General features: G+C 58.8%; 1 protein-coding gene and 1 long non-coding RNA gene across 2 annotated transcripts in view; one reads left to right on the top strand and one right to left on the bottom strand.

The window, feature by feature from the left end:
- Nucleotides 1-5,335: 5,335 nt before the first annotated feature.
- LOC123831664 lies at nucleotides 5,336-9,711 on the bottom strand. Its single transcript, XR_006787946.1, has 3 exons — nucleotides 9,570-9,711; nucleotides 8,720-9,458; nucleotides 5,336-8,237 (listed from the first exon to the last, which is right to left on the bottom strand). It is a non-coding gene; the product is annotated as an uncharacterized LOC123831664 (long non-coding RNA).
- A 767-nt stretch (nucleotides 9,712-10,478) lies between these two features.
- The window catches only part of DHRS3 (dehydrogenase/reductase 3), a 36,849-nt gene continuing 20,842 nt past the window's right edge, over nucleotides 10,479-26,485 (top strand). Inside the window, exon 1 of the mRNA XM_045858747.1 lies at nucleotides 10,479-11,043. Coding sequence (XP_045714703.1) covers nucleotides 10,849-11,043 — 195 coding nt within the window. The 5' untranslated portion in view covers nucleotides 10,479-10,848. The remainder of the gene's footprint in view (nucleotides 11,044-26,485) is intronic.

Below are 26,485 nucleotides of genomic sequence, written 5' to 3'. Positions count from 1 at the left end.
TTTTGCAACTTCTCTGCACGTCTCTTCAGACCTGCGGTTCCAAAACTTGTCAACACTGAGCTATGACAACGGAGGCCGCAGGTAGCCATCGGGGACACACACCATGGTGGGGACAGGGGAGGGGGAGAAAGACCCCTGTGGAGTGTCAGGCGGCCTCTCTGGTCTCACGACAGCCCTGCGAGGTCGTTCACAGAACATTTTCAACCTTAGGAGGTGGGAGCACCAAGGATGCGACCTGCCCAAGGTCGCCCCGGGTTTCCTCGGGCAGCACTCATGCCCAGGTGGGGCAGGCAACACTGACAGTCACTCTGTCCCCCCCGTTGCCACCCCCCGCCCCCAAAGCAGCCTCACCAAAGGTCCAGTCCCTGCAGGGGGCGGGGTGGGGGCGTGGTAAATCACTGCTGGCTTTACAAACCTGTGGTTTCCTCTGGCTCCCCAAACTTCAGGGGCCGTCTCAGCCCCTTCCGGCCCCCCCAGACGGGCGGTGCTCGGGGGAGAGGAAATAAAGACCCACCGTGATCCGAACAAAGTGTTTTTATAAACTCATGAAAAGAGTCCTTATTAGAAAGACTTAGGCGGGAGGCCGGCGTGGGGGCTGTGACGGGTCTGATCGCTTCTGCAGGCTCCTGGCAAGCGGCGGTCATTAGCAGCCGCGCTCTGGGCAGGCTCCGAGTCGGCTCCCCATCACGGGATTTTATGGGATTTGCGCACAGAACTTTCCTACAAAGCAAGGTATTATAGGGCAGATTAGGCGGTTCCAAAAAGCAGAGGTTCTGGCTCCCCTGTCTAATTTTTTTTAGAGCATTTTTTAAGAGGCCCCTCGTCAGGGCCTCCGTGGCCTCCCCCCCAGAACCCCTGGCTCCCACCAGCTCGAAAGCAAGCGTGCTTATACCAAAAGATCGCCGAGTGGGTTTTTCCTTGGGACTCTGCAGAAAGGCGTTTAACATGATGGGAATCACATGTACTATGCTATCACTCCACCACGGTCACCCAGAGACAGCCACTGGGAGCATTCTGATGTGCTCCTTCCCGTCCTCCCGCTGCGCGTGCCCCTGTGTGTGGTTCGTGCAGGGCGTGCCCGGGACGGGAAGACCAAGCGCCCGGGCAGGGGGACAAAGGAGCGGAGAAAAGGGAGCTGAAGGAAAACAGCTAACTCTGAATTCCATACCGGCCACTCGCGGACTCCGTGACCTTGGCCGAGCTGCTTGACCTTCAGTTCCACAGATCCAAACAGGCAATACAGACTCCCTCAAGGGAACCGAGTGGATTAAATGGAATTAAATTAAACCGCTCCGAAGCATTCCGTGTGCCGCCTGACACACCGTAAATCCTGGCCAAGCAGCGACAAAGGAAATGTGGATCAGTACCTCAGACTGGTTCTCTCCCAAAGCGGCACCACGCTGGCCACACAAATCTGTGTCCTGACGCTTTCAGGGTCTTGCTGCTGTGACTGTGGGAAAACAGGCATCTACTCCCAGGAGCTAAAAAAAAAAAAACCTATACCCTGCTCTTTTTTTTAAAGATTTTATTTATTTATTTTTAGAGAGGGAGATAGAGAGAGAGAGAGAAACATCAATGTGTGGTTGCTGGAGGTTATGGCCTGCAACCCAGGCATGTACCCTGACTGGGATTCGAACCTGCGACACTTTGGTTCGAAGCCCGAGTTCAATCCACTGAGCTATGCCAGCCAGGGCTATACCCTGCTCTTTAGACTACATTTTTTATGACGCGGTATACTGTCAATATCGTGCACGTGTGGGGTGTTCGTGGTCTTTTCCTCTGCAATCGACCGCCCCAGTGTGAGCCCAGCATGCACCTGACGGGCTGCACCACACCATCTAGTAGGTCTGATTATACGGTGTGCCCCAGCACCACCACTGCAAACAGCACCATTTGGACAGGCTACTTGGCCTCTCTGGACCTCGGTGTCCTCGCCCGCTGAACTAGATGGCCCCGGTTCTCCCTCAGCCGGTGGCTGCGACGGCTACCGAGCTAACCCTGTGCAGCGCGTGGTGCCACGGGCGCTCAGTAAAGATGCGGTGATAACTGTGATCACTCAGCTTCTTGCACTCACAAGCCCTGATCTCCATATGAGGAACAGAGGCACTTCTGTTTGTCTGCTTCCTACTTGTTTTTACAAACGGATGAGTGCAATCAATGTGCAATGAGACACTGCAATAATCGCCCCCATGGGGCTTGTCGACAGTGGAGCCAGGGCTGGCAGGCTCGGGGAGACAGGAGGCCAGATGTGGCCAAGGAAACTGAGTCCAGAGGATAGGGGGTGGGTGTGCGAAGCCGAGGGCCTCACCTCTGTCCTGTCCTCCTGCCCCCACCGAAGTTGTGGATGGGGCCTTCTCGGGCATCTCGGAGAGCCTTCTAGTAAATAGCAGAGGTGTAACCGATTTAGGGGGGTCCACTGCTGAGAGGCAACGGAGGGGAGACACCAGGGTCCCAAGTTAGACCCCGAGAGTTCTACGTCCTGCTTGACTGTGCACAAGCCTGCGGCCCCAGCAAAGTGGCTCAACAGCTGAGGGGTCTCAGCGTCCCCACCTGTTAGGACTCAAGAAGATACTACTTCTGAGGGGCTAGAAACAGCACCCAGGGGTGCGGTGAGCGCTCGGTGAACATTAGCTCACCCTAATGACTTCAATCCGTGATCGGGCTCTCAACGTCTCATTGCGTTTCTCTTTCAGCTTCTCAGGGAAACCCGTCTCCCTAGCGACTGCCTGTTTCTCACCGTGGACATGACCTTGGTTGGTCCCCACAAACGCATCTCCAGAAAACAGATGCTTCCCTGATTCCTCAGGTCTTCTTAGATTGACGTCTGCTGGCTGGACGGTGGTGGGCACCGGCAGGAATTGGCGGACCGCAGTGCACAGGCCGAGGCTGGCCCCGCCCCGCCGGCCCCACCCCGCTCGCCCCACTGGGGATTCGGGAGAGTAATGGGAAGGGGACCTGCCTGTGTGTGGCCCATGGTCGCAGGGGACGACGGGAGACAGAATTCCACGGAAAATGCTCTCCTGTGTGCGGGAGGTTTCCATGGTCTGAAAGGAGCCTTCTACCTGCTTTTTGATCATTTAGGTTTTTTTTTAATGGGTCCAGTCCTATTAGCCAGGCCTCACCAAGGAGAAAAGGGGCCCTTCTGGAAAATGTTCTGAATTAAAAGAAAAGGCATTTTGTGGGATTTTCAAATGTCTCTGACTGTTGCCGACCAGTGAGCCCTCCCCACAGGGATTTTCCCACTTGTCTGAAGCCCTGGTCCCCTCTCTGCGTCTCAGACAACTCACCTCCCCCCCCCCCAGGGCGTCCATCCCCACGAAGACCCTCCAAAGCAGCCCCTCTTCAAGTGCACGTAACACCGGTTTCCGCTGGACCAGGAGGTTCTGCAAATCCAACGCTTTCACTCAACGTTGCCAGCTGGTTCTGCTCGGAGCAAAGTAGCCAGTCGTACAACAAAGCCATGTGTGCACGTATGTGCACGTATGTGCACATGTACACGTATACGCAGCACACCAAGTCACCGATATTAAAATCCTGCCGACAGGAGTATCCCTTTGAGGAAAGGCTCCCCGTGAGAGGTCCCCGAGCTCATGCTCCTGGCAGCAGGGCCTCCAGGGGTCACTGCCCACCTGCCAATTACCTGGTCGCCATGGCCTCCTCTCCTGGACACCCCACGCTGCCTCCTCACCACTGTCCCTGTGCGCGCCCTTGGTTTGCCCCAGGCTGCTCTGGACCCAGCAGCAGAGCGCTGCTTCCAGAACACGGATCCCATCCGCCTCCTCTGCTCCTGTGGCACAGAAACTGAGATCACAGTCATCCCGTGGCCTGTGCGGCTACCCCCTGCCCGTACTTCCCAAACTTTAGCGCATGCAGGAAGCACCTGGGGGCAGAGGGGAAGAAAAGGCAGGAGCTGGCTCAGGGGGCCTGGGCCAGGGCCTGAGGTTCAGCATGTCCTGCCTGCCCATGCCAGGCGCCCCTGATGAGCCCTGAGGCCCCAAGGGCAGCCCCCCCCCCAAGCATCCTCCTGCCTCTGGACTTCCTGTGCCTCCTTTTGGGGTTCTTCACCCAGATTTCCTCGGGTTTCTCTCCCCACTCCATTCAGGGCTCTGCCCCGTTGTCACCTCAGGGAGGCCTCTCCTGGTCACCCTCCATAAATAGCTGCCCAACCTCCCGACCCCCATCACTCTGTCCCCGAAGGGACCCCATTTCTCTCTGCCGCGACCCTGCTTGTATTCTTCCTGGCGGTCTTCTCCTTCTGCCCACAGGGCAGAGACTTTGCTGTCCTTCCCACAGCTGTCCCTCCAGCATCCAGGACAGGGCCAGGCACAGAGCAACCGCTCAGCAAGTACGTGGTGAACGCACGAGTGAGTGAATGAATGAGTGCGTGAATGAGTGAGTGAGTGAGTGAGTGAATGCATGAGTGAGTGAATGAACGAATGGAGATACACATTTGAAGGATTTCACTACCCTTGCTCCCCAGGCTTTGCGTCAGTGACTCAGGGTCTTCACTGGGTGGACCACAGGTCTGACTTCGCTTACGAAACACAAGTTAAAGACGAAATTACCAATCACAAGATGGTGACCTCAGAGCACTCACCCAAATACAGAGCCCTTCTGACCTCGGGGCGCTGGGCCACCAAACGGTCACATGCTCTCCAAGCCACCACCCACCCTCCAGCCAGCCCCCACCCTTGAAAAGCTCCCAGTCGGAAAACCAGTGATTACAGTGCAGTGTGACTGTGCTGGGAGGGACGAAACTGTGGGGGCCAAGAGGACGGACCCCCAGGCCAGCCTTGGCTGGGGACAGGGACATCGGGGACTGAGCGGGGAACTGGGAAGAACTTCCAGGAACAAACACCACTTTGCAAAAGGAATAGGGGTTTACTTGGCCAAGGAGAAAAGGTCCCGGGGAAAAGGCTGCCGGTGGGTGTGGGGCGGAAGGTGCCGGGCCACGCGGGGAGTGCCCAGCCCAGCTGGGCAGCCCAGGGGCACCGCCGAGTGGCAGCCATGCGGCTCTGACTCCTCAGCAAGACTAAGAGGCCCTGGCCAGCAGGGGCCACCTACGAGCTGGCATCTCCGGAGCTCTGGTATCTAATCCTATTGCCGTTACTATCCTCCCTCTCCCAATGCGGAAGCTGGAAACGAGAGCTGGGACGTGGCAGAACCAGGGTCGGAACCAAAGCTGCCAGAACCCCAAGCCCGAACTGTTGGTGGCCAACGGGCACCGGGTGTTCCTTAGACGGGTCGAGTCAGACCGGACCCCCGTTCAGCGACCTTGGTACTTGAGTTCTGGCTGAGAAAGAATTCAGAGCGAAGACTCGAACTAGAAGGGAAAGTGTATTTGGAAGGTCACAGAGGTAGAAGGAGTGAGCGTGCAGGAAATGGGCTCAGGAACAAGTTACAGAGGCAAAAGAGGGGCGCTCGGAGCTCAGGGGAGAGAGAGGCAGGGAGACCCCGCCAAGGGGGCGGGCTGGACACAGGGGCACTGGGCCCTGCTCTGGAGGGCATTTATCTGGAGGTCTCAGGGGCGATCCCACACGGTACTCATCAGCTTTCCAGGAGTGTCCTTTCAGGGCCGTGGTCCCTACTGATTGGTCCACACCAGGGCCACAGGTTATTGGTCAATGTACATCTTGATTGATGTCTGTCAACCAGGGCGTCGTTCCGTGTGGTTTTGCTGCTTTTCTGAGCCTGCGGCTGACACACATCCGAGGCTCAGGCCTCGTCCCCAGGGGTCGATGTTCAAGGGAGTGGTCGTGCAGGGGCCCGCATGCCAGTCCCACGAGGCCACTCTCCGGCCCCTTGTTCCTCCTCCGAGGAGGTCTGCCACAGGCCTGGCAACAAGCCAGGGGAGGAAAGGTCAGGGAGGGTCTGGACCACGTGACCAGTTATATTTATGAAAGGTCAGGGCCCTAAACCACAGGACCAGCGATACACTAGGGGAGGAAAGGTCACGGGGCAGCAAGGTCCTTGCTTTCCCAGTTCTGCCCGTTGCTAGGCACCCGGGGCTTTCCGCCCTGGTGACCTCTGTACCTGGCCCAGCGTCCTAGCCCTGCTCCTGCCGGCTGACTGCAGACCACACAATCACCCCGCACGGCTCCGCTCCCCTCCCACCTGTCTTGCCTCAGCCTCGGTGGCCTGTCTGCCCCTACAGGGGCCGCCCAGGTCGAGGGCTGGAGGCTGGCTGGCGGATGGGTTGAAGGGGTGAGTGAGTGAAGGGCACCCCAGCTCCTCCAGCTTCCTCTTTCTTCCCCATTAGGTGCCTGTGGAGCTGAGGAGAGCCACCAGCCCAGGACAGTGAGGACTCAGTGCAGAGGAGGGATGGCTCCTGGCGGGGGGGGTGGTCAGAGGGGCAAGAAAGCCTGCGTGCAGGATGGAAATGAGGAGGCGCCACGGATGGGCAGCACTGGGAGGCTCTGGCACAACCACCTGCCCTTGGACTCCTGCTCCCCCACTGCTCCCACCCCGGATGCTGGTCCCAGAAGCCCAGGCCAGGAGCCCAGGGACCTGCCTGTTTGAGGAGCTCCCTGGGCGATCGATCCTGTGTGTTCTGGGGGAAACCCAAGCATAAAGCAGACAGAGCTGAGCGTTCGGCCACGGTTCAAAGCCCACCTCCATCTCTTAGCTGTGTGATCATTGAGTGACTTTCAGTTCTCCAGGCCCCGGATAGGTAGAAGGTAGAAGGCGAGGCTTGAGACCCATGGATCTGTCCAGCTCTCAGCGGAGACCGTAACTAGGAAAGGGCCCGGTTAAACAACTGCACGTGAGCATTGGTGTCTTCGGCACTGGGGTTGCAACAGTAAGAAAAAATAAAAAGATGGGGCTTGGCCCTGGGGATGGGGGGTGGGAGAGGACTGGCGACAGCCTGGTGGCCCATCCGGCAAGGGTGGCTGTCTCGGGGGCCCACCTGTAATCCTGGCACTGGCTGACGGGGGCCAGGAGGCGGCTCCGCCCACCCTGTGGAGCCCTCCCACCTCCAGCGCCCACCCTGGGCTGGGAGAGCTGAGTCATGGAAAAAGTTAGCTCCTCAGGCTGTACCCTCCCTCCCTCCTCCATCAGGCCCACAAAGGCTCCTTTCACTTTTTTTTGGGGGGGGGAGGGGGGACAGACTGTGGGGCCCTCTCCCCAGGCTGCAATGTGAAATTTCAAACTTCGCCCTGGAGTTACATTCCCCGCCCCCTGCCCCAAAGGAAACTAAGGGAGGAGGAGATACCAAGAGCAAAGGACCTGGGATGGGGGCAGGGGGGGAGGGGCGGGAGGGGCGTGTCCCCTGCAGTTCTTGCTAAAGCCAGGCCACAGGGTCCCTCCAGGCTGGCCTGCCAGCCAAACTGTGCACCCTGTCCCTGCTTCCCTGCCCCCCCCGCCCCCCTTTGTGCCCCTTGCCCTCATCTTCCTGGAGAGCTTGGAGGGGGCTCAGGGACATGACAGCCCCTCTGCGGAGCAGCTGGGGACGGAGAGGCCGGGGGCTCACAGGGATGCCAGACCCACAAACCCACATCCTGAAGGGGAACCAGTAGAAGAAAAGGTGTCTGCTTCCCGGCCACAGTCCAGTCCCACCTCCTGTTAGCACTGCCCGACACTTTCCTTTTCACTCTGAGTTCAGCCCAAACCGAGATGGTTGGGGGAAGCAAGGGGAGCCCCTGTGTGGCCTTGCATGAGTTACTTAGATTTGCGGAGCCTCTGTGTCCTCCTGAGAAATGGGTGCAGGGGCACCCACCAACCTGGGCTGTGCAGGAGATTCAGTGAGGATGTGTGTGAGGGGTGTGATGCAGTGAGTCGCAGTTGGGGTTCTCAGACCCCTTCCCGCTCCGCGGAAATCGTTAGGTAGGACCCAGTGGTCACCCGGTTGGTCCGGCACCTGAGCAGGGTGGGGGCAGCTGGCTGGGGATCAGGGAGTTACACTGCTGTGTGTATGGGTTACTTAACATTCCTGTGCCTCAGTCTCCCCATAAAGCAGCGGCTGTGTGGGGAGGGCAGGGCTATGTGGTCTTCAGGAGCCTTCGGAGACCTGGAAGGAAGGTAAGTTGGCTGGAGGCTGGGGCAGCTTGGAGGCACAGTGTCGCGTCCTGGCCACTAGGCGGCCTCGAGGATAACAGATGAGACCAGGCAGCGCGGCCCCCTTCCAGCTCTAGACTTTGTGAGTTGTCTTCTTGGCAGGCCTGGGCCGGCACCAGCCACCGCGGGGTGGGAGAGGCCTGTCTCTCCAGAGTTAGGGTCTCTTTTCCCTTTTTACAGACCTGCAAGGGAGGAGGCGGCGGCAGTCACTCCGACGGAGTCCTGACTTTACCGGTGGCCGGGAGTCCGGAGAAGGCAACGGCAGGCCTGCCTGCCTTCGGGTCCTATTCTGGGGGGGTTGGATGGAGGCAGAAGGGAGCCTCATCCTGCACCTCCCTGCTCCCTCCTGCCTGAATGGGGTGGCTGAGAAGAGGAACCCGGTCTGGATTCGGATCCCTCCCTCCTGCCCTTCCTGGTGGGGTCACCTGGCAAATGGGGGTGTTGGGACCCCACTGCCAGGTCAATGGGAGAGTCAAAGTCAGAACATAAGCTCTCAGTGCAGGACAGTCAAGCCCCTCTCCCAAACCCTCCTCGCTCCCCCAGCTGCCCTCCGGATAACTAGTTTCCCTCCCAATTCATCTGGAGGGAAGACCCTCCCCTGCAGAACTTCTCCCCAGATCTAGAGGGTCTTTGCTGTGGAGGAGGGGGTCACCCCCAGCCTCACCTCCCCAAATGAGAGTTTCTCAAAGACTTTCTCTGAGGATCCCAGCAGCGTCACCAGGCAGAGACCGTCGGACAAGCCGAACCCGGTGCACCCAGCCCGGGCTGAGTAAGAACGCAGGGGGTGAGGCCTGGACACGTCTCTCCGCAGAACCGCTGCCCCAGATTACAGGGCAGCTCCCTGGCTTCCTCTCTCTCCGCCTGGCCTGGGCCCATCAGGGGCAGCAGGAAGCAAGTCCCATCAGCACTTTTAACTGGGGCTTCTCTTTAGTGAGTCACCTCCCAGACTTCCTGCAACAGACAGCTCTAAATAGCTGGGTCCCACCCTCCAGCAGGGGAGGCGTTCTTCATGGGGGAAGACGGGACGTTGCAAGGTAGGGTGCCCAGCTAGGGCAGCCCATGGAGACCCAAAGAGAGACACTGCTGCCGGCACTGCACGGAGGGGACACTGGTCGAGGACGTTTTGTTTACAGGCTTTTGTTATTAAGGAAATTGCTGTCAGTCAAGGTAATTCTAGCCCAGATGAGCAATAAATACGCTCCCACCTAATCTTATGGGGATTTTATTGGCACCTTGGGGGCAGAGGTTCCTCTACCCTGCCCACCCTTTCCCCTCACAGCAAAGCCCTGCTCCCCAGCTGTTTCCCCCATCAACGTGAGAAACTCGGAGCAGCTTTAGAAAGTGCAGTCCGAGTGAAGACAGAGACGGCCGGGCAAAGGTCGGGAGTGGCTTCCTGGTCCTACCTGCAGGCAGGGGGATGAAACGGATAACTTGAAATAAACCCTGGGCGACCTGGTTGGATCAAGGCATGCGCAAGCTCCCCCAGGCCTGCTCGGAACGCAGGGGCAAATCACCTGGTCCCCCAGGCGCCCTAGCTCAGCAAGACCGCGTCCTGGACAAGGAGGAATGTCTGAAGGAGGGAGCCGGTTCGCAGGAGTCGATTACGGCGTGTTCGAGTTACCGCTGCGAGCCCTCGGAGGCACCGCCGGCAAGTCCCGGCTTGCAAAAAGGGGAGCCAGCCTCGGGAGAGCTCGAGTCGGAGCGAGCCCGTGTGTGTGTGTGTGTGCGCGCGCGCGCGTGCGCGCGCGCCCCGCGACAGCGCAGGGGGAGGGGAAGCAGCGGCAGCCACTCAGAAGAACCGGAGTGAAGCCTCCGACCAACTTTAACTGTCAATCAGAGTTAATGGGGTATTAAAAAAAATGGGGGGGAAAAAGGCCGCCCTCTAGCTCCGCGCCGCTGCCGCCTCGGGAGCGAATGAATAAGGCGGCGCAGACCCGGGCGTCCGATCCACGCGCGCTCCGTACCCAGGCCCTCTCCAAGTTGGAAAGGACAAAAAGAAGGCAATAAATGCTAACGAGGGAGAGAGAGGGAGCCGGATCGAGCGGCAACTCCCAGACTCTGCTGGAAGAGAGAGGGAGGGAGCCGGAGAGAGCGAGCGCGCGCGAGGGCGAGCCATGCACGTAAAGAAACTGACACCCGGACCCCCCACTTCTGCTGCACGTTGCTGGCAATCAGAGCGCGTTTAAGCAATTTCCTGAGCCCAAGAATAGCAATGAGTCGGGAGACTTTCGCGGGCTGAAATTGGGAGCTCCAAGCACTTTTCCCCCACTTTTTTTTTTCCTGGAGAAGGGGTGGGGGTGCCGCTACAATTTGGAAACTGCTTCTTTTTTTTTTTTATCTTGCACTTTGAAACCGCGGGACTGTGGCGGGGTGCGCGCGTGTGGTTGGTGCCCTTTTTTTTTTTTTTTCTCCCTTCCCCTGCCTAAACTCCTCTGTCAGCCTGTAAACATTACCTGCGAATTCCCCAGCCGAAACGGCGGCTGGGGCAAGAAACTTCTTGTTAGAACTTCCCACCTCCGGCTTCTCCTCCACCCGCCTTACTGTCCCAACCTTCTGAGACGCTTTTTCTCCTCCCCAGGAGGATTTATCTTTTTTTTTTTTCCCGTTCTTCTTTTTCTCACCGGGTGCTTTGCATTTGAGAAGAAGTGATTTCAAGAGTGGCCAGGTGGGACGCCTCTCTCCCCCTCATTCAGTTTATTTATATATTTTTTGAGGTGTTTTATTTTTTTTTTCCATTCCTGTTCGGTCCGGGGAGTTTCACCCCACGCCCTGCCCGGCTCCGCGGCGCGGAGGATGGTGTGGAAATGGCTGGGCGCGTTGGTGGTGTTCCCTCTGCAGATGATCTATCTGGTGGCGAAAGCAGCCGTCGGACTGGTGCTGCCCGCCAAGCTGCGGGACCTGTCTCGGGAGAACGTCCTCATCACCGGCGGCGGCAGAGGCATCGGGCGCCAGCTCGCTCGCGAGTTCGCAGAACGCGGCGCCAGAAAGGTACGTGGGCAGTGCGAGTCCGGGGGGTGGGAGCCGGAAGGTGAGAAAGGCCCCCGGGGGCGGACGCCCACCTGCTGCGGCGGTTGGAGCCCGCGCCCGGGCGCCGAGAGTCGCCAGCCGCCCGACCTCTCTGCGCCACCGGCGAATGCTGAGCTAGTCGGTTTCACCTTGTAAATTTCCCGGGCGCCGGGACTGTCTCTTTTGGCAAGTCCCGAGCTGATCCGCTCCTTGAGGATCGGTGGCTGGCGGGCCGCTCACCCCCACCCCGAAACTTAGGAGACCCACCCATTTCCCACATTCCTCCCTCCCGGAGGAAGGTGCCGCGTTCCCCCTCCTCACTTCCCCTCTGTGCCACCACCCTGGTGAGTGCAGGGTGTGTGCGCTTCTGGGGAGAGCTGGGAGCCAGCGCCTGCTAGCTGGCTCTCGGTATTTTCCTTGGCAACCCGCTTCCCAACCCCAACCTGGGCGGCTGAAGCTCTGGCGGAGGCACGGAGAGAGGGGGCGCTTGGTCTGGGTTTGAAGAGGGGGAAGCGGTCTTGGATGGTCTAGTTCGGACTGACGGGCTCTCGCAGGCCCAGGTGTTTGCAAATCTGGAGCGAGGGACCCAGAACGGCAGCTGATAAAGAGCCCTTGTTCTTACCTTCAACCCTGCCCCCCCACCCCCCACCCCGCCGCCCTCCTCAGAGGGGGGATCCTTTTCTCCAAGCTCTTGCCTTTAACTTTTTAGGAGCCCCGGCACCTCTTCCCCCAGTTCCCCCAGACCCGGTGCGGGAGAGTGGGGAGGGTGAGCAGCCGGCTGTCACCCAACTCCGACCCGAGCCAGGCTGACTCACCCAGCCCTGTGAAGAGGAAGAGCAAAAACAGGGAATTCGTTTGAAACTTAAACTGTTGAGAGCCGGGGGTGGGGTGGGGGTGGGGGGGCGAAAGGGCCCGCGGAGCCAGCTGATCTGACAGGGGGCCACATACCTAGGAGATTAAGTAAATATGTACTGTAGAGGACCAAACCTGCATGTAATTCCAGGTTGCTTTTGTTTTGTTAAATACTGCCCTGAGATTTACAATTCCTCCGGGGTGGCTGGGACTGGGACTGAACTTTGGAGCCACAGCTATCAGCCAAAGCTGATTGCCATTAACTCTTCCCTCGCCGGCCAGCGGGGGCCTGTCCTGGCCCAGCGAGCAGGGGTCGGCTGTCCGGGGCTCCTGCCTCTCCTTGGGTGGTTTGGACAGCTGCTTGACCTTGCAGTTGGAAGGGGAGTTCGGAAGTGGTTTTAACCCTTGGACACATGGAAAAAGGAGAAGTAACGCTTGTTCTCAGTGGTTTCGTTTCTTTGGGGTGATGCCCCCCGGGGAAGGACTCCCAAAGCCCTTTGCGGAGGGGGATCAGGAGGGCAGATGAGGGTGCCCTTGCTGGGGGCCGTGGGTCCGGGACAATCGCGTGTGATTGTCATTCCTTAGCTGTCTGCACCCCACAGAAACTTCTCTTCTGACGCTTCCAGCTGGCCCAAGTCCTGGGTCTCTTTTACTGCGCTTGTAACTGGCTGCAGTGGGCATAGGAAGGACTCTTTGAGTCGGTGTGGAAAAACTTGACTGACTATAAACAAGCCTAAACTGAAAGAAGGATGTGACCCTGGGGGGGAGAAGAGTGCAGAGAGCCCTGGGAACCGCGCCCACCTCTCTTGGAATGGACCTGCTCTTCCAGGGAATAACCCCAGGGCCACTCGGAAGTATGCCTTAAATTGGTGCCTGATCCCCAGAGGCAGGGTGCAGGGCTCCTGTGAAACTCCCAGTGCCACGCACCCTCCTCGCGTCTGTCCTCGGAGTAGTCAGGATGCCCAGGAGCAAGCGCGCCCTATCACTCATCATTGTCTGACCAATTACTGGAGCTGCTTTTTAATGAGCCGTCCTCTCGCTGCCACCGTGGGAAATTTGGAGTGCAGGCTTCTGGCCTGAGTCTTTCTGGGGCCAGGGAGAGGGCCTTGGGACAATCTCCAGACCTAGGGGTGTTTGGGCACCGAGGGGCAAGTGTTTGCGGCGTGGGGAATTTCTGGGAGACTGCTCAGGGGGTCGTGTGCACAGCGTGGGCTTCGGGGCAGCCCTGGAGCGGCCGGAGAGAGAGCTGGGGAGGGCCCTGCCCAACCCTGCAGCCTGCGGTGGGGTGAGACCGTCAAACTGAGGGTGACTCTCCTTCCTCGGGGGGAAGTAGAGGCTGCACCTGGGAGTGCTTCCGGCGTGGGTTTGGGTGGGATTGGACTCGGAGGGGAAAGGCCCCCCCCAGAGAGAAGGAAAGAAAGAAGAACTGAGTCTCTGCATACAGCTGGCACATTCCGGAGAGGTCTGTTTACTTTTCAAAGGGGGGGGGGTGACAATCCAGTTTCACATAATGACCTTGAGTCAAAAGGGATTTGGCAATATTTGTGGGCAGCAGTGTGCCTTAGGCTGTAAAGGTGACCCAAATAAGGGTTTTTCTTAAAGGGACACAAAGGCTCCGGGAATGGGGAAGTCCCCCACCTGGAGACAGGTCTCCCCCCACCAGGTACCAGGGTTACCGAGGCAGGACCCCCGGGTCATGGTTAGGGTCTCCAAGGGGAAGGCTTTCCTTTTCATTTTCCACGTCCTCCTGGAATTCCTCCCACGGAAGCATTTATAGAGCATTTGGGCCCATCCCTCTACCTCCCTGCCCCCAAAGGCTCCTGGCTAGGCAGCTGGCCCAGCCTCCAAAGTCTTTGACCTTGACAGGGCTTTAGCGGGAGGAGGGGAAGGAGGAGCGCACTGTTTGTTTGGAAGCATTTGCAGTGGCTGTTCCAGCCTTCGGTCCAGTATGAGGAAGTGGCCGGACTGGAGCTCCAGGCCGTGACTGCAGGCCTGCAGAGGCAGGGGCCACATACCAGGGCCTGACCCCTCGGTCGGGGAGGGGTAGAGCTGGGACTCAGGGATGTATTTCGGGGAGGCGGTGTGAGAACGGGCCCGCAGTGGCCTCCGCCGTGCTGTTCTTGAATTTCTAGTGCATGGGTCTATAACCCTGTTCCTAACGCAGCCAGCCAGGAACTAACCTCCTATACAGATTTGTGACTCCTGTGTCCCATCACATCCATTCAGCAAATGCCATATTCTTCCCATTCCAGCCCCGGGGGCGGGCCCAGGCCCAGCTGTCCCATCTCTGCGAGACCTCAGCAAGCCTTCCAAGCATACCTGCCAGGTGTTGGTGCGGCTCTGGGTCTAGGCTGGGGCTGGGGTGAGGGTAGAAGGATGGGCCCAAGCTCTATATGGACTCCAGATTCTGCCTGCGTCTTCTCTATCTCTCTTTGTGTCTCTGTGTCCCCTCCTCTTCTGCCGAGGACACAGCCATTGAATTTAGGGCACGTGCCAAGTTCACTATGACCTCATCTTGACATCCTTAGCCAATGACATCCCCAAAGACCCTCGTGGACAAAAAAGCGGCCCCTACGCAATCTGACAAGTGCAGGGGAGGCCAGCACGGTGAGCCCTACAAACTCAGATGGAAAAGAACCGTAGAGGAAGGTCTAGACGTAAACTTCCTAGCTGAGAGCAAGTCTTGGTGGAAGTCGCATCCTGGACTCATAGCTCCCTGGACCCTGTTAACTGAGCCTGTCCGTTGTCATGTTGCGTCTGAGGGAACAGACCTGTGCAGTGGCAGAGTCGTCTCCCTGTCAGGCCCCTCAGGGCATTCCCGCCACACAGAGCAGAGACCGCAGGGCCCTCGCAGTTATCTCGTTGCCGGAGCTCCAGGTCTGCACGCCGTAAATGTCAGTCCAGACTGCCCTGTACACCGACTAGTGTGAAAGAGGCGTGTGTTTCTCTGTTTTGCTTTTTATGCAACCCCACAGATTTCCCCACTTTGCTTTCTCCAGCCCCCTTAGTCTATCACCAGTGGATTTCATGTAACTCTCCTTACTTTTCTCCTTTTTATTTTATTTTACTTATTTACTCTTGGGGGGGGAGAGAAACATCAATGTGTGAGAGATACATTGATCGGTTGCCTCTCACATGCTCCCAACCCGGGCATGTGCTCTGCCTGGGTATCGAACCTGCGGCCTTTTGATTCACAGGCCAGTGCTCAGTCCACTGAGTCACACCAACCAGGGCATCTTCTCCTTTGATTCTGATGTAACATAAGCTACAAAACTGCCATTCTGCATGAGCCATTTTCCCCATCCCTTGAGACTTTGTTTCCCAGCCATTGTTCTCAGTTTGGCTCAAATAAACTCAGAAAGTTCTCTACAGGCTGGGAAGTCTCTTACCTCAACACCCTATTTCCCAATAAGGCCACTTTCTGAGGGTCCAGGTAGACGTGACTTTGGGGGGGTGGGCGCGCTACACAGAGGAAGCCCAGTGGCGCTGCTCACCTGCGCAGGGAAGGCTTCATGAGGGAGGCGGCCTTTGAGTGAGCCTTGAAGAAGGTCAAGAGCTTCAACCAGAAGGAATGCGAGACGGGAGGGCGATGCAGGTGCAAGAAACCACGCGACCAAAGGCTGCGTACCTGGCTGAAGTTGGGGGAGGGAGGTGGAAGGCAAAGACAGAAAATATCCCAGGACTTGAGAGGTGAGCGGGGAGTGGGTTTCTCAGACTCCCAGTTCGGCCAGTCCCGATGAGAATAGAAAAAAGGAGGAGAGGCGAGGGGTTCGAGCAGTGATCTTGTGGGACCCAGAGCCATCAGGGCCAAGTCCCTGCATGAAACAGTCGAAACATAGTGAAGGTCAAGGAGGCTGGGGGGGGGGGGGGCTTGGGAGACAACTTCTCCCTGAGTGCAGCCTTTGCGGGGAATTTCTGGGAGGAGCACTGGGCTCCTGCTTGGGAGCCGGAGGGCAGGCCACCTGTCCTACCTGTGGCATCTGGGGAAAGCCTTTCCGCCTCTAGCACCCAGTCCCAGGGTTTCAGACAATGGGCCTTACAGTTCGGCCAGTCTCTGGGAATAGACAAGCACCTCCCTCCTACTGCCCCGCCTCCTTCCTCTGGGAACAGACTCGGCCACATCCGGGGCCACGCCCCCTGTGGCCTGGCTCCCCTGGGCTGGGAGGACGGAGACTGGGCTGTAGGCCGGGCCCTGCTGGGACCCTGGAAAAGTCGACACCTGCTCCAGGCTGCAGCCAAGAGGCACACCTATGTGGTGATCAGAGGGGACCCAGTGATCGCTGAGGTCCCAGCCCGCTCTCAAGTGTAGCCATCCCAGAGAGAAACCTATTGCCAAGCTCCCTGAGGTGCAAGGAGACTTTGGCAAAAAAAAAAAAGAAAAAGAAAAAAAGTTTGTCCTCATTGCGGGTGATCGTAGCCTTGTTTTGCTAGTCATCAGATTCCACTTATTGAAAAGTAAACAGCGAGGTTAGAAAGCGCACCCTCGGTGGGCAGGAGCACTCCCCGCCCGCTCCTGAACCACCTCCGCAGCCACCAGGTAGCCATCTGCCAGAGTCGTTTCTTCTCCTGTAGACGTTAATATTTTCAACACGTAGTTTTCAAGGGAATGGGGGGTCCGAGTTTTCCAACTAGCACGTCAACCAGAACTTCCTGCGTGTTATCCGAAAACCCCCAAATTGAGTATTTGGGCTTCAGAGAATGCCCGTTGGGTCCAGACCACAGGGCCGGGGGAGTCGCCGAGTCCGGCTTTGGTCTGCCCGGCTCCCCGAGTGGTTCTCGTTCAGACTCCGGGCGCTTCCGAAGGCCCCGCCCTTCGGAGCCCGGGGCGTTGCTGACCCCTGCGCAGGGTGCCGCCCGTCTGCTCGGCGCGAAGGCTTCGTGCCGGCTTCTCGGGTCCATCTCCACCTTCTCGCTGCCCGAGGTGTGCCCGAGAAAGTCATCTGGGCCGCATGAACGCGCGCTTAGCTCTCAGCCTCCCCCTCTGTCCTGGAAAGAGAGCTGCTTGTTGCGCTCACTGCCCCGTGTCCTCCAAGGCCCGGCCCCCGCCCGCCGCCTTCCCGCTCCGGCAGGGTTCTGGCCGTGGCCGCGCGGAGGGTTCAGACCCCAATACCCGCCTTTATCTTTGAGCAAACGCAGGACCACGCCTAGAACGTTGTAAGATGTCCTCCTGGGTGGCTTTAGAAGACATAACCTAAAAAATATGCCAAGTATATAAGGTATTTGAAAGGGAATGCTGGAGACATTCCGATGAGCCACACGGGTCAGGAAAGAGGTGAAGCCAAATGAACGGCAGAGACGCGAGTCTCTTCAGACGCGGCATTCTCACGCGTGCGCGCGTCTGCGGCGTCTGCGGCGTCTGCTGCGGGCCGGCGGGCGCCCTGAACACGGGGCAGGGAAACGAGCACACGCCAGGAGTCTCGGAAAGCGGGGGGCCAGGTGCCACGACAGGGTAGGCAACGGAGGGCGTAGGGGACCCCTTAAGTCATTCAACAAACGTGCCACACCCCTTCCGGGTGCCAGGCCCCATTCTGGCCACTGGGGACAGAGCGGACAGCGTTGCAGACAAACATCCCCACTGGAGCTGACCAGTTAGTGAGGGGCAGACAGGTAATAAACTGGAGACATGAGATGGTGCGTTAGGTCGTAGCGAGTGTGAAGGAGAAAGCAGAGGAGGCCAAGCCCACGATGAGATTTTGGTGGGAGAGGGGGCACAAAACTCCAGGCAGAGAGAAGGGGAGGGGCTCTGAGGAGAGGAACATGCCCTGCTCCCCCACCCCTGCCCTGCTCCCCCATCCCCTGCTCTGCTTCCTCACTCCTGCCCTGCTCCCCACCCCCTGCCCTGCTCCCTCACCCCTGCCCTGCTCCCTCACCCCTGCCCTGCCTCCACCCCCTGCCCTGCTCCCTCACCCCTGCCCTGACTCCACCCCCTGCCCTGCTCCCCCACCCCTGCCCTGCCTCCACCCCCTGCCCTACCTCTACACCCTATCCTGCTCCCCCACCCCCTGCCCTGCCTCCACACCCTGCTCTACCTCTACACCCTATCCTGCTCCCCCCCCCCCCCTGCCCTGCCTCCACACCCTGCCCTTCTCCCCCACCCCCTGCTCTGCTCCCCCACCCCCTCCCATGTCCCCCAGTTCCACTCTGCTCCATTAACCACCACACTCCCCCCTTCATTCACTATGTTCTGGCCACACTGGCCACCTTGAAGTTCTCCAAAGATCCTTGAGCTCCAGTACTCTACATTGCTGCAGTGCTGTATGTGAGTGTGGTACTGTGCGTGACTGTGGTACCATATGTGACTGTGGTATTGTCCCTGACTGTGGCACCGCATGTAACAACTGTGCTCCTGTACATGCATGCACAGTGCTTTTTCACAGTCATTGCTTTGCCCCAGCCCAGAAGCAGGTATGGCCAGCCGCCCATTTCTAAGGTGCTGGTGAGGTGAGGTGCCCAGGATGCTGGGCCTGAGTCAGATCTGGAACCCAGGATTCCCCGCTTAAAAACTAGGGCCTTCCTGCCTGAAAAAGAACTCAGCCTGGGCCGCTACCCGGGTCGGGGTTATGGAGAGGTCGAGAGACGCACTGGGGAGTACTGGGGCCTGGTGCGCCGAAGGCTCTGGAGAGAGGGCGATAAGCAGTGCAGCAGTCAACAGGATGGGGCCAGGACGCAGTGACAAGGACTTCGACAAAAACATTTTTTTTTAAATCCCTGAGTAGCAGTATTTGCATACAATGCCTGGGCCCCTCGCCAGAGGATTCAGGTAGTCGGTGGGGATCAGGCTGTGCTATGAACAGCCAACTGGTGGGCCAGGACCCAGCGCAGCCGCTCTTCCTTCCTGTCGCCGCGGTCCAGTCCCTCACGTGTGCAAGGAGCGCGCGCTAACTCCTTCCAGACACATCTGACAGCACCGCGCTGGAGCTTTTGAAGTGATCGGGGAGCTCGATAAGACAGAGAAGGCAGAGATCATTGTAGACGAAGGGAAACCTTGGAAAAGACTTCTTGAAGGGGGTGGCAGCTGAGGGGGTTGCAGTAAGTCTTCAACTTCTGCTGGTTATAGAACCCTCTGAGGACCTGGGGAGAGTACAAAGGTTGCACCAAGACACACGTTTGTGTGCTGCTGAGGATCCCCCACGCCCGCCCCCACGCCTATCTCAGACACCAGGTTCAACAGGCCTGGACTAGATCGGACCGAAACCTGTCTAACTCCTTCCAGCCTGGATTTAGGTCCAGGACTGGAGCTTAAGCCAGTGGCAGGGGACCTTCCAGTGTCCTGTGACACAGAAGCCAGGACCAAGCCCGGGGTGGACAGTACGGAGCTGGAGCCTGGTGGTCCTGAACGCCAGTGAAGGCCACCCAGCCCGAGGCTTTACGACTGCACTGGCCGTGCCCTGCTCCGGGGAATGTGACCTTGAATTCCCTGTGAGCGGCCTTTCGGGGGCTAGAAAAGCATTCGGATCAATGAGCCACACAGTCACTTTGTCTGCACTGAAAACAGACCCCTGGGGGGTGTCCGTGGGGGAGCTGTCTCCTGTCTGCACGTCCTGCTTCCACACCCTGTGGCCATCCGAGCCCCAGCAGCCCCCGAGGCAGCCCCCAGCACCAGCCGAGGTTCTCGAACCACATTAACAGACTGCGTTCCAGAGCACCTGGGGGGCCCCAGGCAGGTGGGACCGTGTGGAGGTGCAGCAGAGTGGGTTCCAAGCCCCCCTCCCCCCTTTAACTAGATTGGCTTCCGTACTGTTTGTTCCGTCGCTCAGAATTCCAAGTAAGATCTGGGTGTGTGTTCGTGAAGAATGCCACAGACTGAAAGAGAAGAAAGAATAGGCTTCAAAATAACTGTGTTGGGCCCTAGCTGGTGTGGCTCCGTGGATTGAGGGCTGGCCGGTGAACCAAAGAGTTGCCGGTTCAATTCCCAGTCAGGGTACATGGCTGGGTTGCAGGCCGGGTCTCCAGTGGGGGACGCACGAGAGGTAACCACACATTGATGTTCCTCTCCCTCTCTCTAAAATTAAGTATATAAAATATTTTTTTAAAAAAAAGAACCATGCTGGGAAGTCACTCAGGACACGCCCCTCTCCCCGCTGGTCCTTCCCTGGACCGGCTGAGGGTCTTCGAGTTGGGTCTTTGACCTTTGGCTCTCTCTGTACTCCAGGGTGAGGAAGCTTGTGCACTGAAGTGACCTCCTCTTGGTTTGTGCCTCTGGCCCTCAGGAGAGGGGCCCCACTCCCACCCCGAGCACATGGAGCCCCAGGCCCTGCTCAGCCCTCAGCCGGGGCCCCTCCGTCATCACTAGGGAGCCCTTATTACTCACCCAGAACTGAGACAGCTCCCCACGGGGACCCAGCCTAAACCCAGCTCCCAGCCGTAGGAAAATGTGACGTGGCCTCCGCAGTCCCAAAGCCAAGGGCTGGCCCACAGGCCGTGTCAGAGCCACCGGGATCTCTTGAGTGGCAGAGGCCAGGGTGCTCGTGTCATCTGTGCTGCAGGCCAGGGCTGCTGGGAACCAGTTCCTGTCGCACAAATCCCCGGGGGCCTCCCAGTGGCCCGCTGTGTGACCCTGGAGACAAGTAACTTCATCTCTCTGGGCTCCATTCCCCCCCATCTGAAAAATGGGGGGGTGAAGATGCGGTGAAATGACATGTAACACTCCCAGTTCAGCATGAGAACATTTGCACAAAATGGTGGCTCCGTCCAGGGAGGGCTTGGGGGTTACAGTGGACACCCCCAGCCCCAGCTCCCCACCTTTCGCCTGTCAGACCAGGTGCTCTGCTGGGCGTGAGGGGTGAGAGGCACACAGCCGCTGGCTGGACTCGCCCCGGGCCTGGGATTCCCCCGGGAGGAAAGGGGGAGCTCTGCCCGGACCACAGAGGCCCTCAGGAATTTCAGCTCTTGACCCTTTCTAGAAACCAGTGGGAGGGGATCATTTCCGCACAGGGAGGGCTCAGAGCCTGGTGGGGGACTGCTGACAACGGCCCCTTTCTCCACGGGCAGGGGCTGGTCCAGGCAAGGCCCTCTGCGGCCAAGGGGTGGGGGCCAGCCCAGGGTGGGGCCTCTGCTGCGTCCCGGCTGGCCACCCACCCCCTCGACAGCCACCCAGCTGCCCCGACGTGGGCATTAGTCATTTTCATCTCTGCGGCCAAGTAGCTCAACTGGTCAGGGTTGGGCTTTGGTGAGGTCAAAGGCATGGGTTACCGTGGCAACTCACCACGCTTTGGGGCTGCTTGTTGTCATGTGTCTTCATCAAAAGACTGTAAGATCCTCAGGGACAGGGGACATATCCTCTTAACTCACTGAGTGTCCTAACCACAGTATGCGGCACATGGTAAGCACTTAATAAATGTTCGTTGCCTGAGCAAATGCATGGCCGATCCATCACAGCTGGTAGAGGACATGTTTAATGAGCACCTACTACAGACCAGGGACCCTTCCAAGCACTTTACAGTCATTTCCTCCCCACGGTGAGTTCTGTTGTCTTTTCACTGGTCGAGACTCTGAAGGCCACTAACTTAAGACCACGCAGCTTGTTAAGTGACCAAGTAGGACTTGAACCCAGGGTATCTGCTCTTGAATCAGTGAGTTTCGTCACCTCTCGGTCATTCTGTGAGACAGCACAGCCCTGTCAACAGCCCCTAGCGGTCTGTGCTGCATGTGCCTTTAGCAGCCAGGGAGTCTAAATGGATCAAAGGACATTAACTCCTGCTTTCTTGACGGTGGGTCCGGAGGGTCCTCTGGGATTGGTTTGTCGGCTCACGTGACCGGAGGCCCCTGGTAGGTCCGCTCCAGGGGCTCCGCCTCCCTCCACCCAGACCCTCTCTGCCAGGTAGCGGATCACACCCGTCCCTTGCTGCCTCAAACCCCCCAACTCCCATGCAAGTGGACAGACTGGTGTTCTCCACCCAGCAGTCCCAGAAGGGTCCAGGACTGGGTGGCCCTGGCCGTGACTGGGTCGAGCCCGAAGGAGTGGCTTGTTGTGGTTCGGTGATTGATGGGCCGGCCAGCTGTGGCTCCCGGGCTTGTCTCTGAGCCAGGGGTGCTCCAGCCCCAGCCAAGCCACGGATGGCGCTTGCAAGTGGGAGGGGGGCTTCTGGGGGGGAACTGGGGCGCCGTTACCAGGAGCAGGGCGATCGGGTGCGGGCATCCAGCCCCCCTTCTCATGGAAGGACACTCCAGTTTTCAGTCATCCTGAGAGGGAACTTCCAGGAGCCTCGGGCCTCCCTGTCAGCCCGTCCTCCGGGTCCAGTCCTGCCCACCCCGTTGGGCCGCTCACTGGCTCTCGCAGGTCAGAAGAGATGAGCTCTTCCCAGCGCAGTGGGAACCCCTGGCCCTCGGGCGGGACAAGCAGCTGCTCAGAGCGGCCGGGCAAGCTGTCAGCAGACCTCCTGTGTCATTTTCTGCTAGATTTGAGGCCACTGTGATGGGACAGGAGAAAGAAAGCCCCTCTGCTTAGGTCGCCTCCTTCTCCGCTGCAGGCAGGTGAGCCAAGGCAGCTGATACCGGGCCCTTCCAAGGTGGGGTCCTTGTGAGCTCCCAGGACCCAGGGGACGCAGTCAAGGCAGGCCCTGGAGCGGGTCATGGGGAGCTGGGGCCAGTGTGACCACAGAGGTCAGCCTGACCTTCCTGCGGACGGGCAGTCCTGCCAGACACATCCGTGTGAGGTCAGGCCACCCTTGGCTCCTGCACCCCATGTCCTCCCCTCTCACTGGGCAGAGACGGGGAGTGTCACCTCCCGGTGAACCCCCGCAGAGGGGGCGGGGTCCTCCAGGCCCGCCAGGGGCGCAGGGCAGTGCAGGCTGGGCACGCCGTGTGCCCTCCCAGGGCTCACGCCTCCTCGGCCAGCAGCTCCCTTGCCTTGGTTTGGGGGCCACCTCTCGAGTCTTCATGTTGACAGGCGTGCGTGCGGGCGGGTGTCCGTGTTTTTCTTCCCTAAGGAGTCGGTGTAGAATAATGACCCAGATTTTGAGCTCAGGAGTCAACCAACCAAAGTTTCTAGGCTGGCTTTTTCCATTCAATTGCTGAGTGGCCCAAGGCGAGTTACTAGGCCTCTCTGAGCCTGTTTCTTCATCTGTAAAGTGAGGATTCGAAGAGACAATGTGTGTTAAGTCCTGAGCATAAGGTGTGTGCACAGTGCACGCTGTCCTTGCCGGTGAGGCTGTGGGTCGTGTGTGACTGTCCACTCCCGCCCCCTCGTGCTCTGTCCACAACAGGCTTTTCTTCGTGACAGGAAGGGTTCATTTTTCATGATGCTGATGGCTTAGCCTGGAGACCAGCTCTGCCTTCGAGAGCCCAGGCTTGGGGGCAGACCCAAATCTCACTCCCAGCTCCTCTGGCTGGTGGCCTTGGACCCGTCGTCCCCCAGGCTCCCCGCAGAAGCCTCCTGTGGCCGCTCCAACACACGATCGAAAAACAGCACGCATTCATTCTCTTACGGTTCTGGGGGTCGGAAATGCGGTGCGGGTCTCGGGAGCTAAAACCAAGGGCTCGGGGCTGCCTGCCTTCGGGAGGCTCTAAGGGAAAGTCCGTCTCCTGGCCTTTCCTGGCGTCCAGTGCTGCCTGCAATCCTTGGCTTGCGGCCCCTTCCTCCATCTCAAGGCCGGCAAGCCTGCACTGCTCTGACCCAGCGTCCACGGCCACCTCTCTCTCCAACTCCTGCCTTCTGTGTCCTTCTCCCACCGCTAAGGCCCCTTGTGATGGCACTGGCCCATCTGGATAATCCAGGATCATTTTCCATTTTAGAGTCAGTTGATTAGCCCATTTAATTCCACCTGCAACCTAATTCCCCTTTCCCACGTAAAGTAACCTCTTCCCGGGTTCTGGGGATGTGTGAGCACGGGGGCGTCCTTGGGGGAGGGCACATCCTGCCAGCCACGCCCTCGGAGCCTGGTTTGGAAATGACAGTGCTAGTCCCGACCTCCTAAGGCCAGGGGGACGATTCCAGGAGACTTCTGACCCTGCAGGTGGCCAGGGGCTGAGAAAATGCTCCTTGGCTCTGCCCTGAGCACCCGCTGAATACAAAGCTGTGTTCCAAGGGCCACCCGGAGTCGTCAGGGATGGACGATGTCACCGTCCCTGCCGCAGAGCAGTTGGCAATGTGACCAGGGCAGCAGAACGTCATCGGGGTGGGTTCGCCCTTGGAGAGCAACGCAGAAACGGAAGACTTTAATTGACCCCGAACTGGGTGGGCAGCTGCTCCACAGAAGGGAGAACTCTGGGTCAGCTGGAGAGATTCCTCTTGGGACGAGAGGGAAGGAGGGAAGGACGTGCAGGGAGCTGTCCTAGGTCGCAGGGACCAGGAGGGCATTCCAGGGAAAAATTAGGGTTCTAGGTCCCATCCCCGGCCTAGCTGGGAAGATGGACCAGTGATGGTCAGTGACACTTCGGTGTGATGGGTGCTTTGATGGAGTGAACCATGAGCCAGACTGTGAGTCCAGGGCGTGGTTTCCAGCCAGTGCCTAAACTGTTACTAAAGTTCTTCCTACACACTAAGCCACTCACAGGGAGAATCCGATTTGCTCCTCAGAGCCACCCAGTGAGGTAGGAACTAGGACTGACCCCACTTCAAAAATGAGGAAACTGGGGCTCAGAGAGGTCAATATTTGCCTAACATCACACAGCACACAGCCCGTCATGCAGTTTGAATCCAGGCAGTCCAGCTTCTGGGGAAGAAAGGCTGGGGATGGCGAGGACTGGGCTCTCGGGTAAGGCATCAAGGACGAGGTGTTTGGGAAGCGGGAGATGGGAGAGTTTGGCCCCTTCCAGGAACCCCAAAGGCACTGGGCTGGCCAGAACTGCAGTGTGAGCGGGCAGTAGGGGACAAGGGCCGGGCCGGGCTTGGCGGAGCATGGTGGCCACGCGCTGGAGTTTGGACTTGCTTGGGAAAGCACGAGGGAGCCCATGCAGGCTTCTCACAGGAGGCAGGACCAGACGGGCCGAAGGAAGCAGAGGGCAGCCTGACCCCCCCAAAGGTGGAGGATCTCTGTGGACCGGCAGCCGCGCTCTGCAGGGCTGGCGCGGAGGGGAAACCCCGCCCCGCCTGGCTTCCTGGGCTGAGGCCCTTTCGGGTTTGTTCCCAACATCCTGGCCTTTGCAGGATGTGCTGAGCGGGCCATTTCCTGTGGCAGTGGCCCCTCACTTCCCCCGAACCCCCTCACCCCCAGCCCTCTGGACCCTGATCCCCAGACCGATAGCAGGGTGCCAGCCACCAGCCGGGCGGAAGGGTCAACTCAGTGGCGTTTGACCTTCATCCAGCAGAGATTAAACTGATTCCGAATTAATAGCCACAGGGCAGTTACCCCGGCACAGCTGGCAAGTAATTTAAAGCTTGTCCTCGGGAGGCCGGCCCATAAATTATGCTTAATGAGTTGGAGGTCTCCCTGGGACACGGCAGGCAGCTCGGGGACCTCCGGAGTTCAGGTTCAGGTAGGAGGGGGACGCTGCAAGACACCCTGAAAAAAGCCTGCCTCTCCTCTCCCCAAACAACAGCTGTGTTCTCACCTCTGCCAGCAGCTCCCAGACGTGTCACCAGGGTTGGGGTCCTGGCTCGGCCGCTTCCTGGCCGCGCCCTTCACGTTTCCAGGACCTCAGTGCCTCCCCTTTAAAAAGGACCCGCAGCTCAGGTCCACGGCCTCTGAAGGACTTGCCTAAATGTGTGGATCCAATGAAGGAGAAAAGGATCTCAGAGTCTTTTGGATTGCAGAACCCATCTCCAGGGGTCGTGGGTTCCCTGTCGCGTTTGGAGAAGCCTGTAAATAAATGCTAACGGTGGTGGCGGCAACTGTTCGGAGATTCCTCTCGCCCCTGACTCCAACGTGCTTCTGTATCAACTGCTTTTGCTTGCGGGCATGCAGGCGCCTCTCAGGCAGCCGGCCGTCTGTCTGGGGTGCACCGTCCGTTTGGGAGGCACTGTCTGTCTGGGATGCGGTGTGCAATGCTGCATCACCCAGTGGCTGGGCTGCCCAGGGAAGGGGCTGGAGGCCGAACCGGTGTTCCCTCCCCCAGGGTACTGCTGTTGAGCGGCCTCCGCGTCACCACCGCCTGGGCCGGCTCCCTGGCTTTGCGACCTGTGCAGTCTCCCAGGACGCCCCCCCCCCCCCGCCCCCGAGCCCAGAAGGGCCCTGCTTGTTCATGCCTTGTTGTTTTGCCGTCTCGACATTCTCAGTCATTTTGGAACTAGGGGCCTGAGCCTTCATTTTGCGTGGGGCCTCGCCCATGATGTGGCGGGTCCTCGGCACAGCCCTGCCACGTGGGTGGTCAGCGTTTTCCCTCCCGAGCTGCCCTCCAGGGGCACTGTCACCTGTTCCACAGGGGAGGCAAAGTGATTTCATTCCTTTGTTCACATACCAGGCCAGCTGCTGGGCTTGACAGCCTTGGTTCTAGGGGTGTGTGTGTGTGTGTGTGTGTGTATGTGTGTGTGTTGGGGAGGAAGATGGACAATGAACAAGCACATGACTATGAATATTTCAGTGACAGAATGTTCCAAAGACAATAAAACAGGGTGACAGGAGGGAGAGAGATTTAAATAGTAACTTTAGCAGAAGGGAAGCTGGTATTGGCTCTGGTGTGAAGCCTCGTCTGC

The sequence above is a fragment of the Phyllostomus hastatus genome, unplaced genomic scaffold, assembly GCF_019186645.2.
Source record: "Phyllostomus hastatus isolate PE091 unplaced genomic scaffold, TTU_PhHast_1.1 phas_scaffold_182, whole genome shotgun sequence".
In the NCBI taxonomy this organism is placed as follows: domain Eukaryota; kingdom Metazoa; phylum Chordata; class Mammalia; order Chiroptera; family Phyllostomidae; genus Phyllostomus; species Phyllostomus hastatus.
Note: the sequence above shows the minus strand (reverse complement) of the source record. Positions and strands in the feature narration are given on the sequence as shown.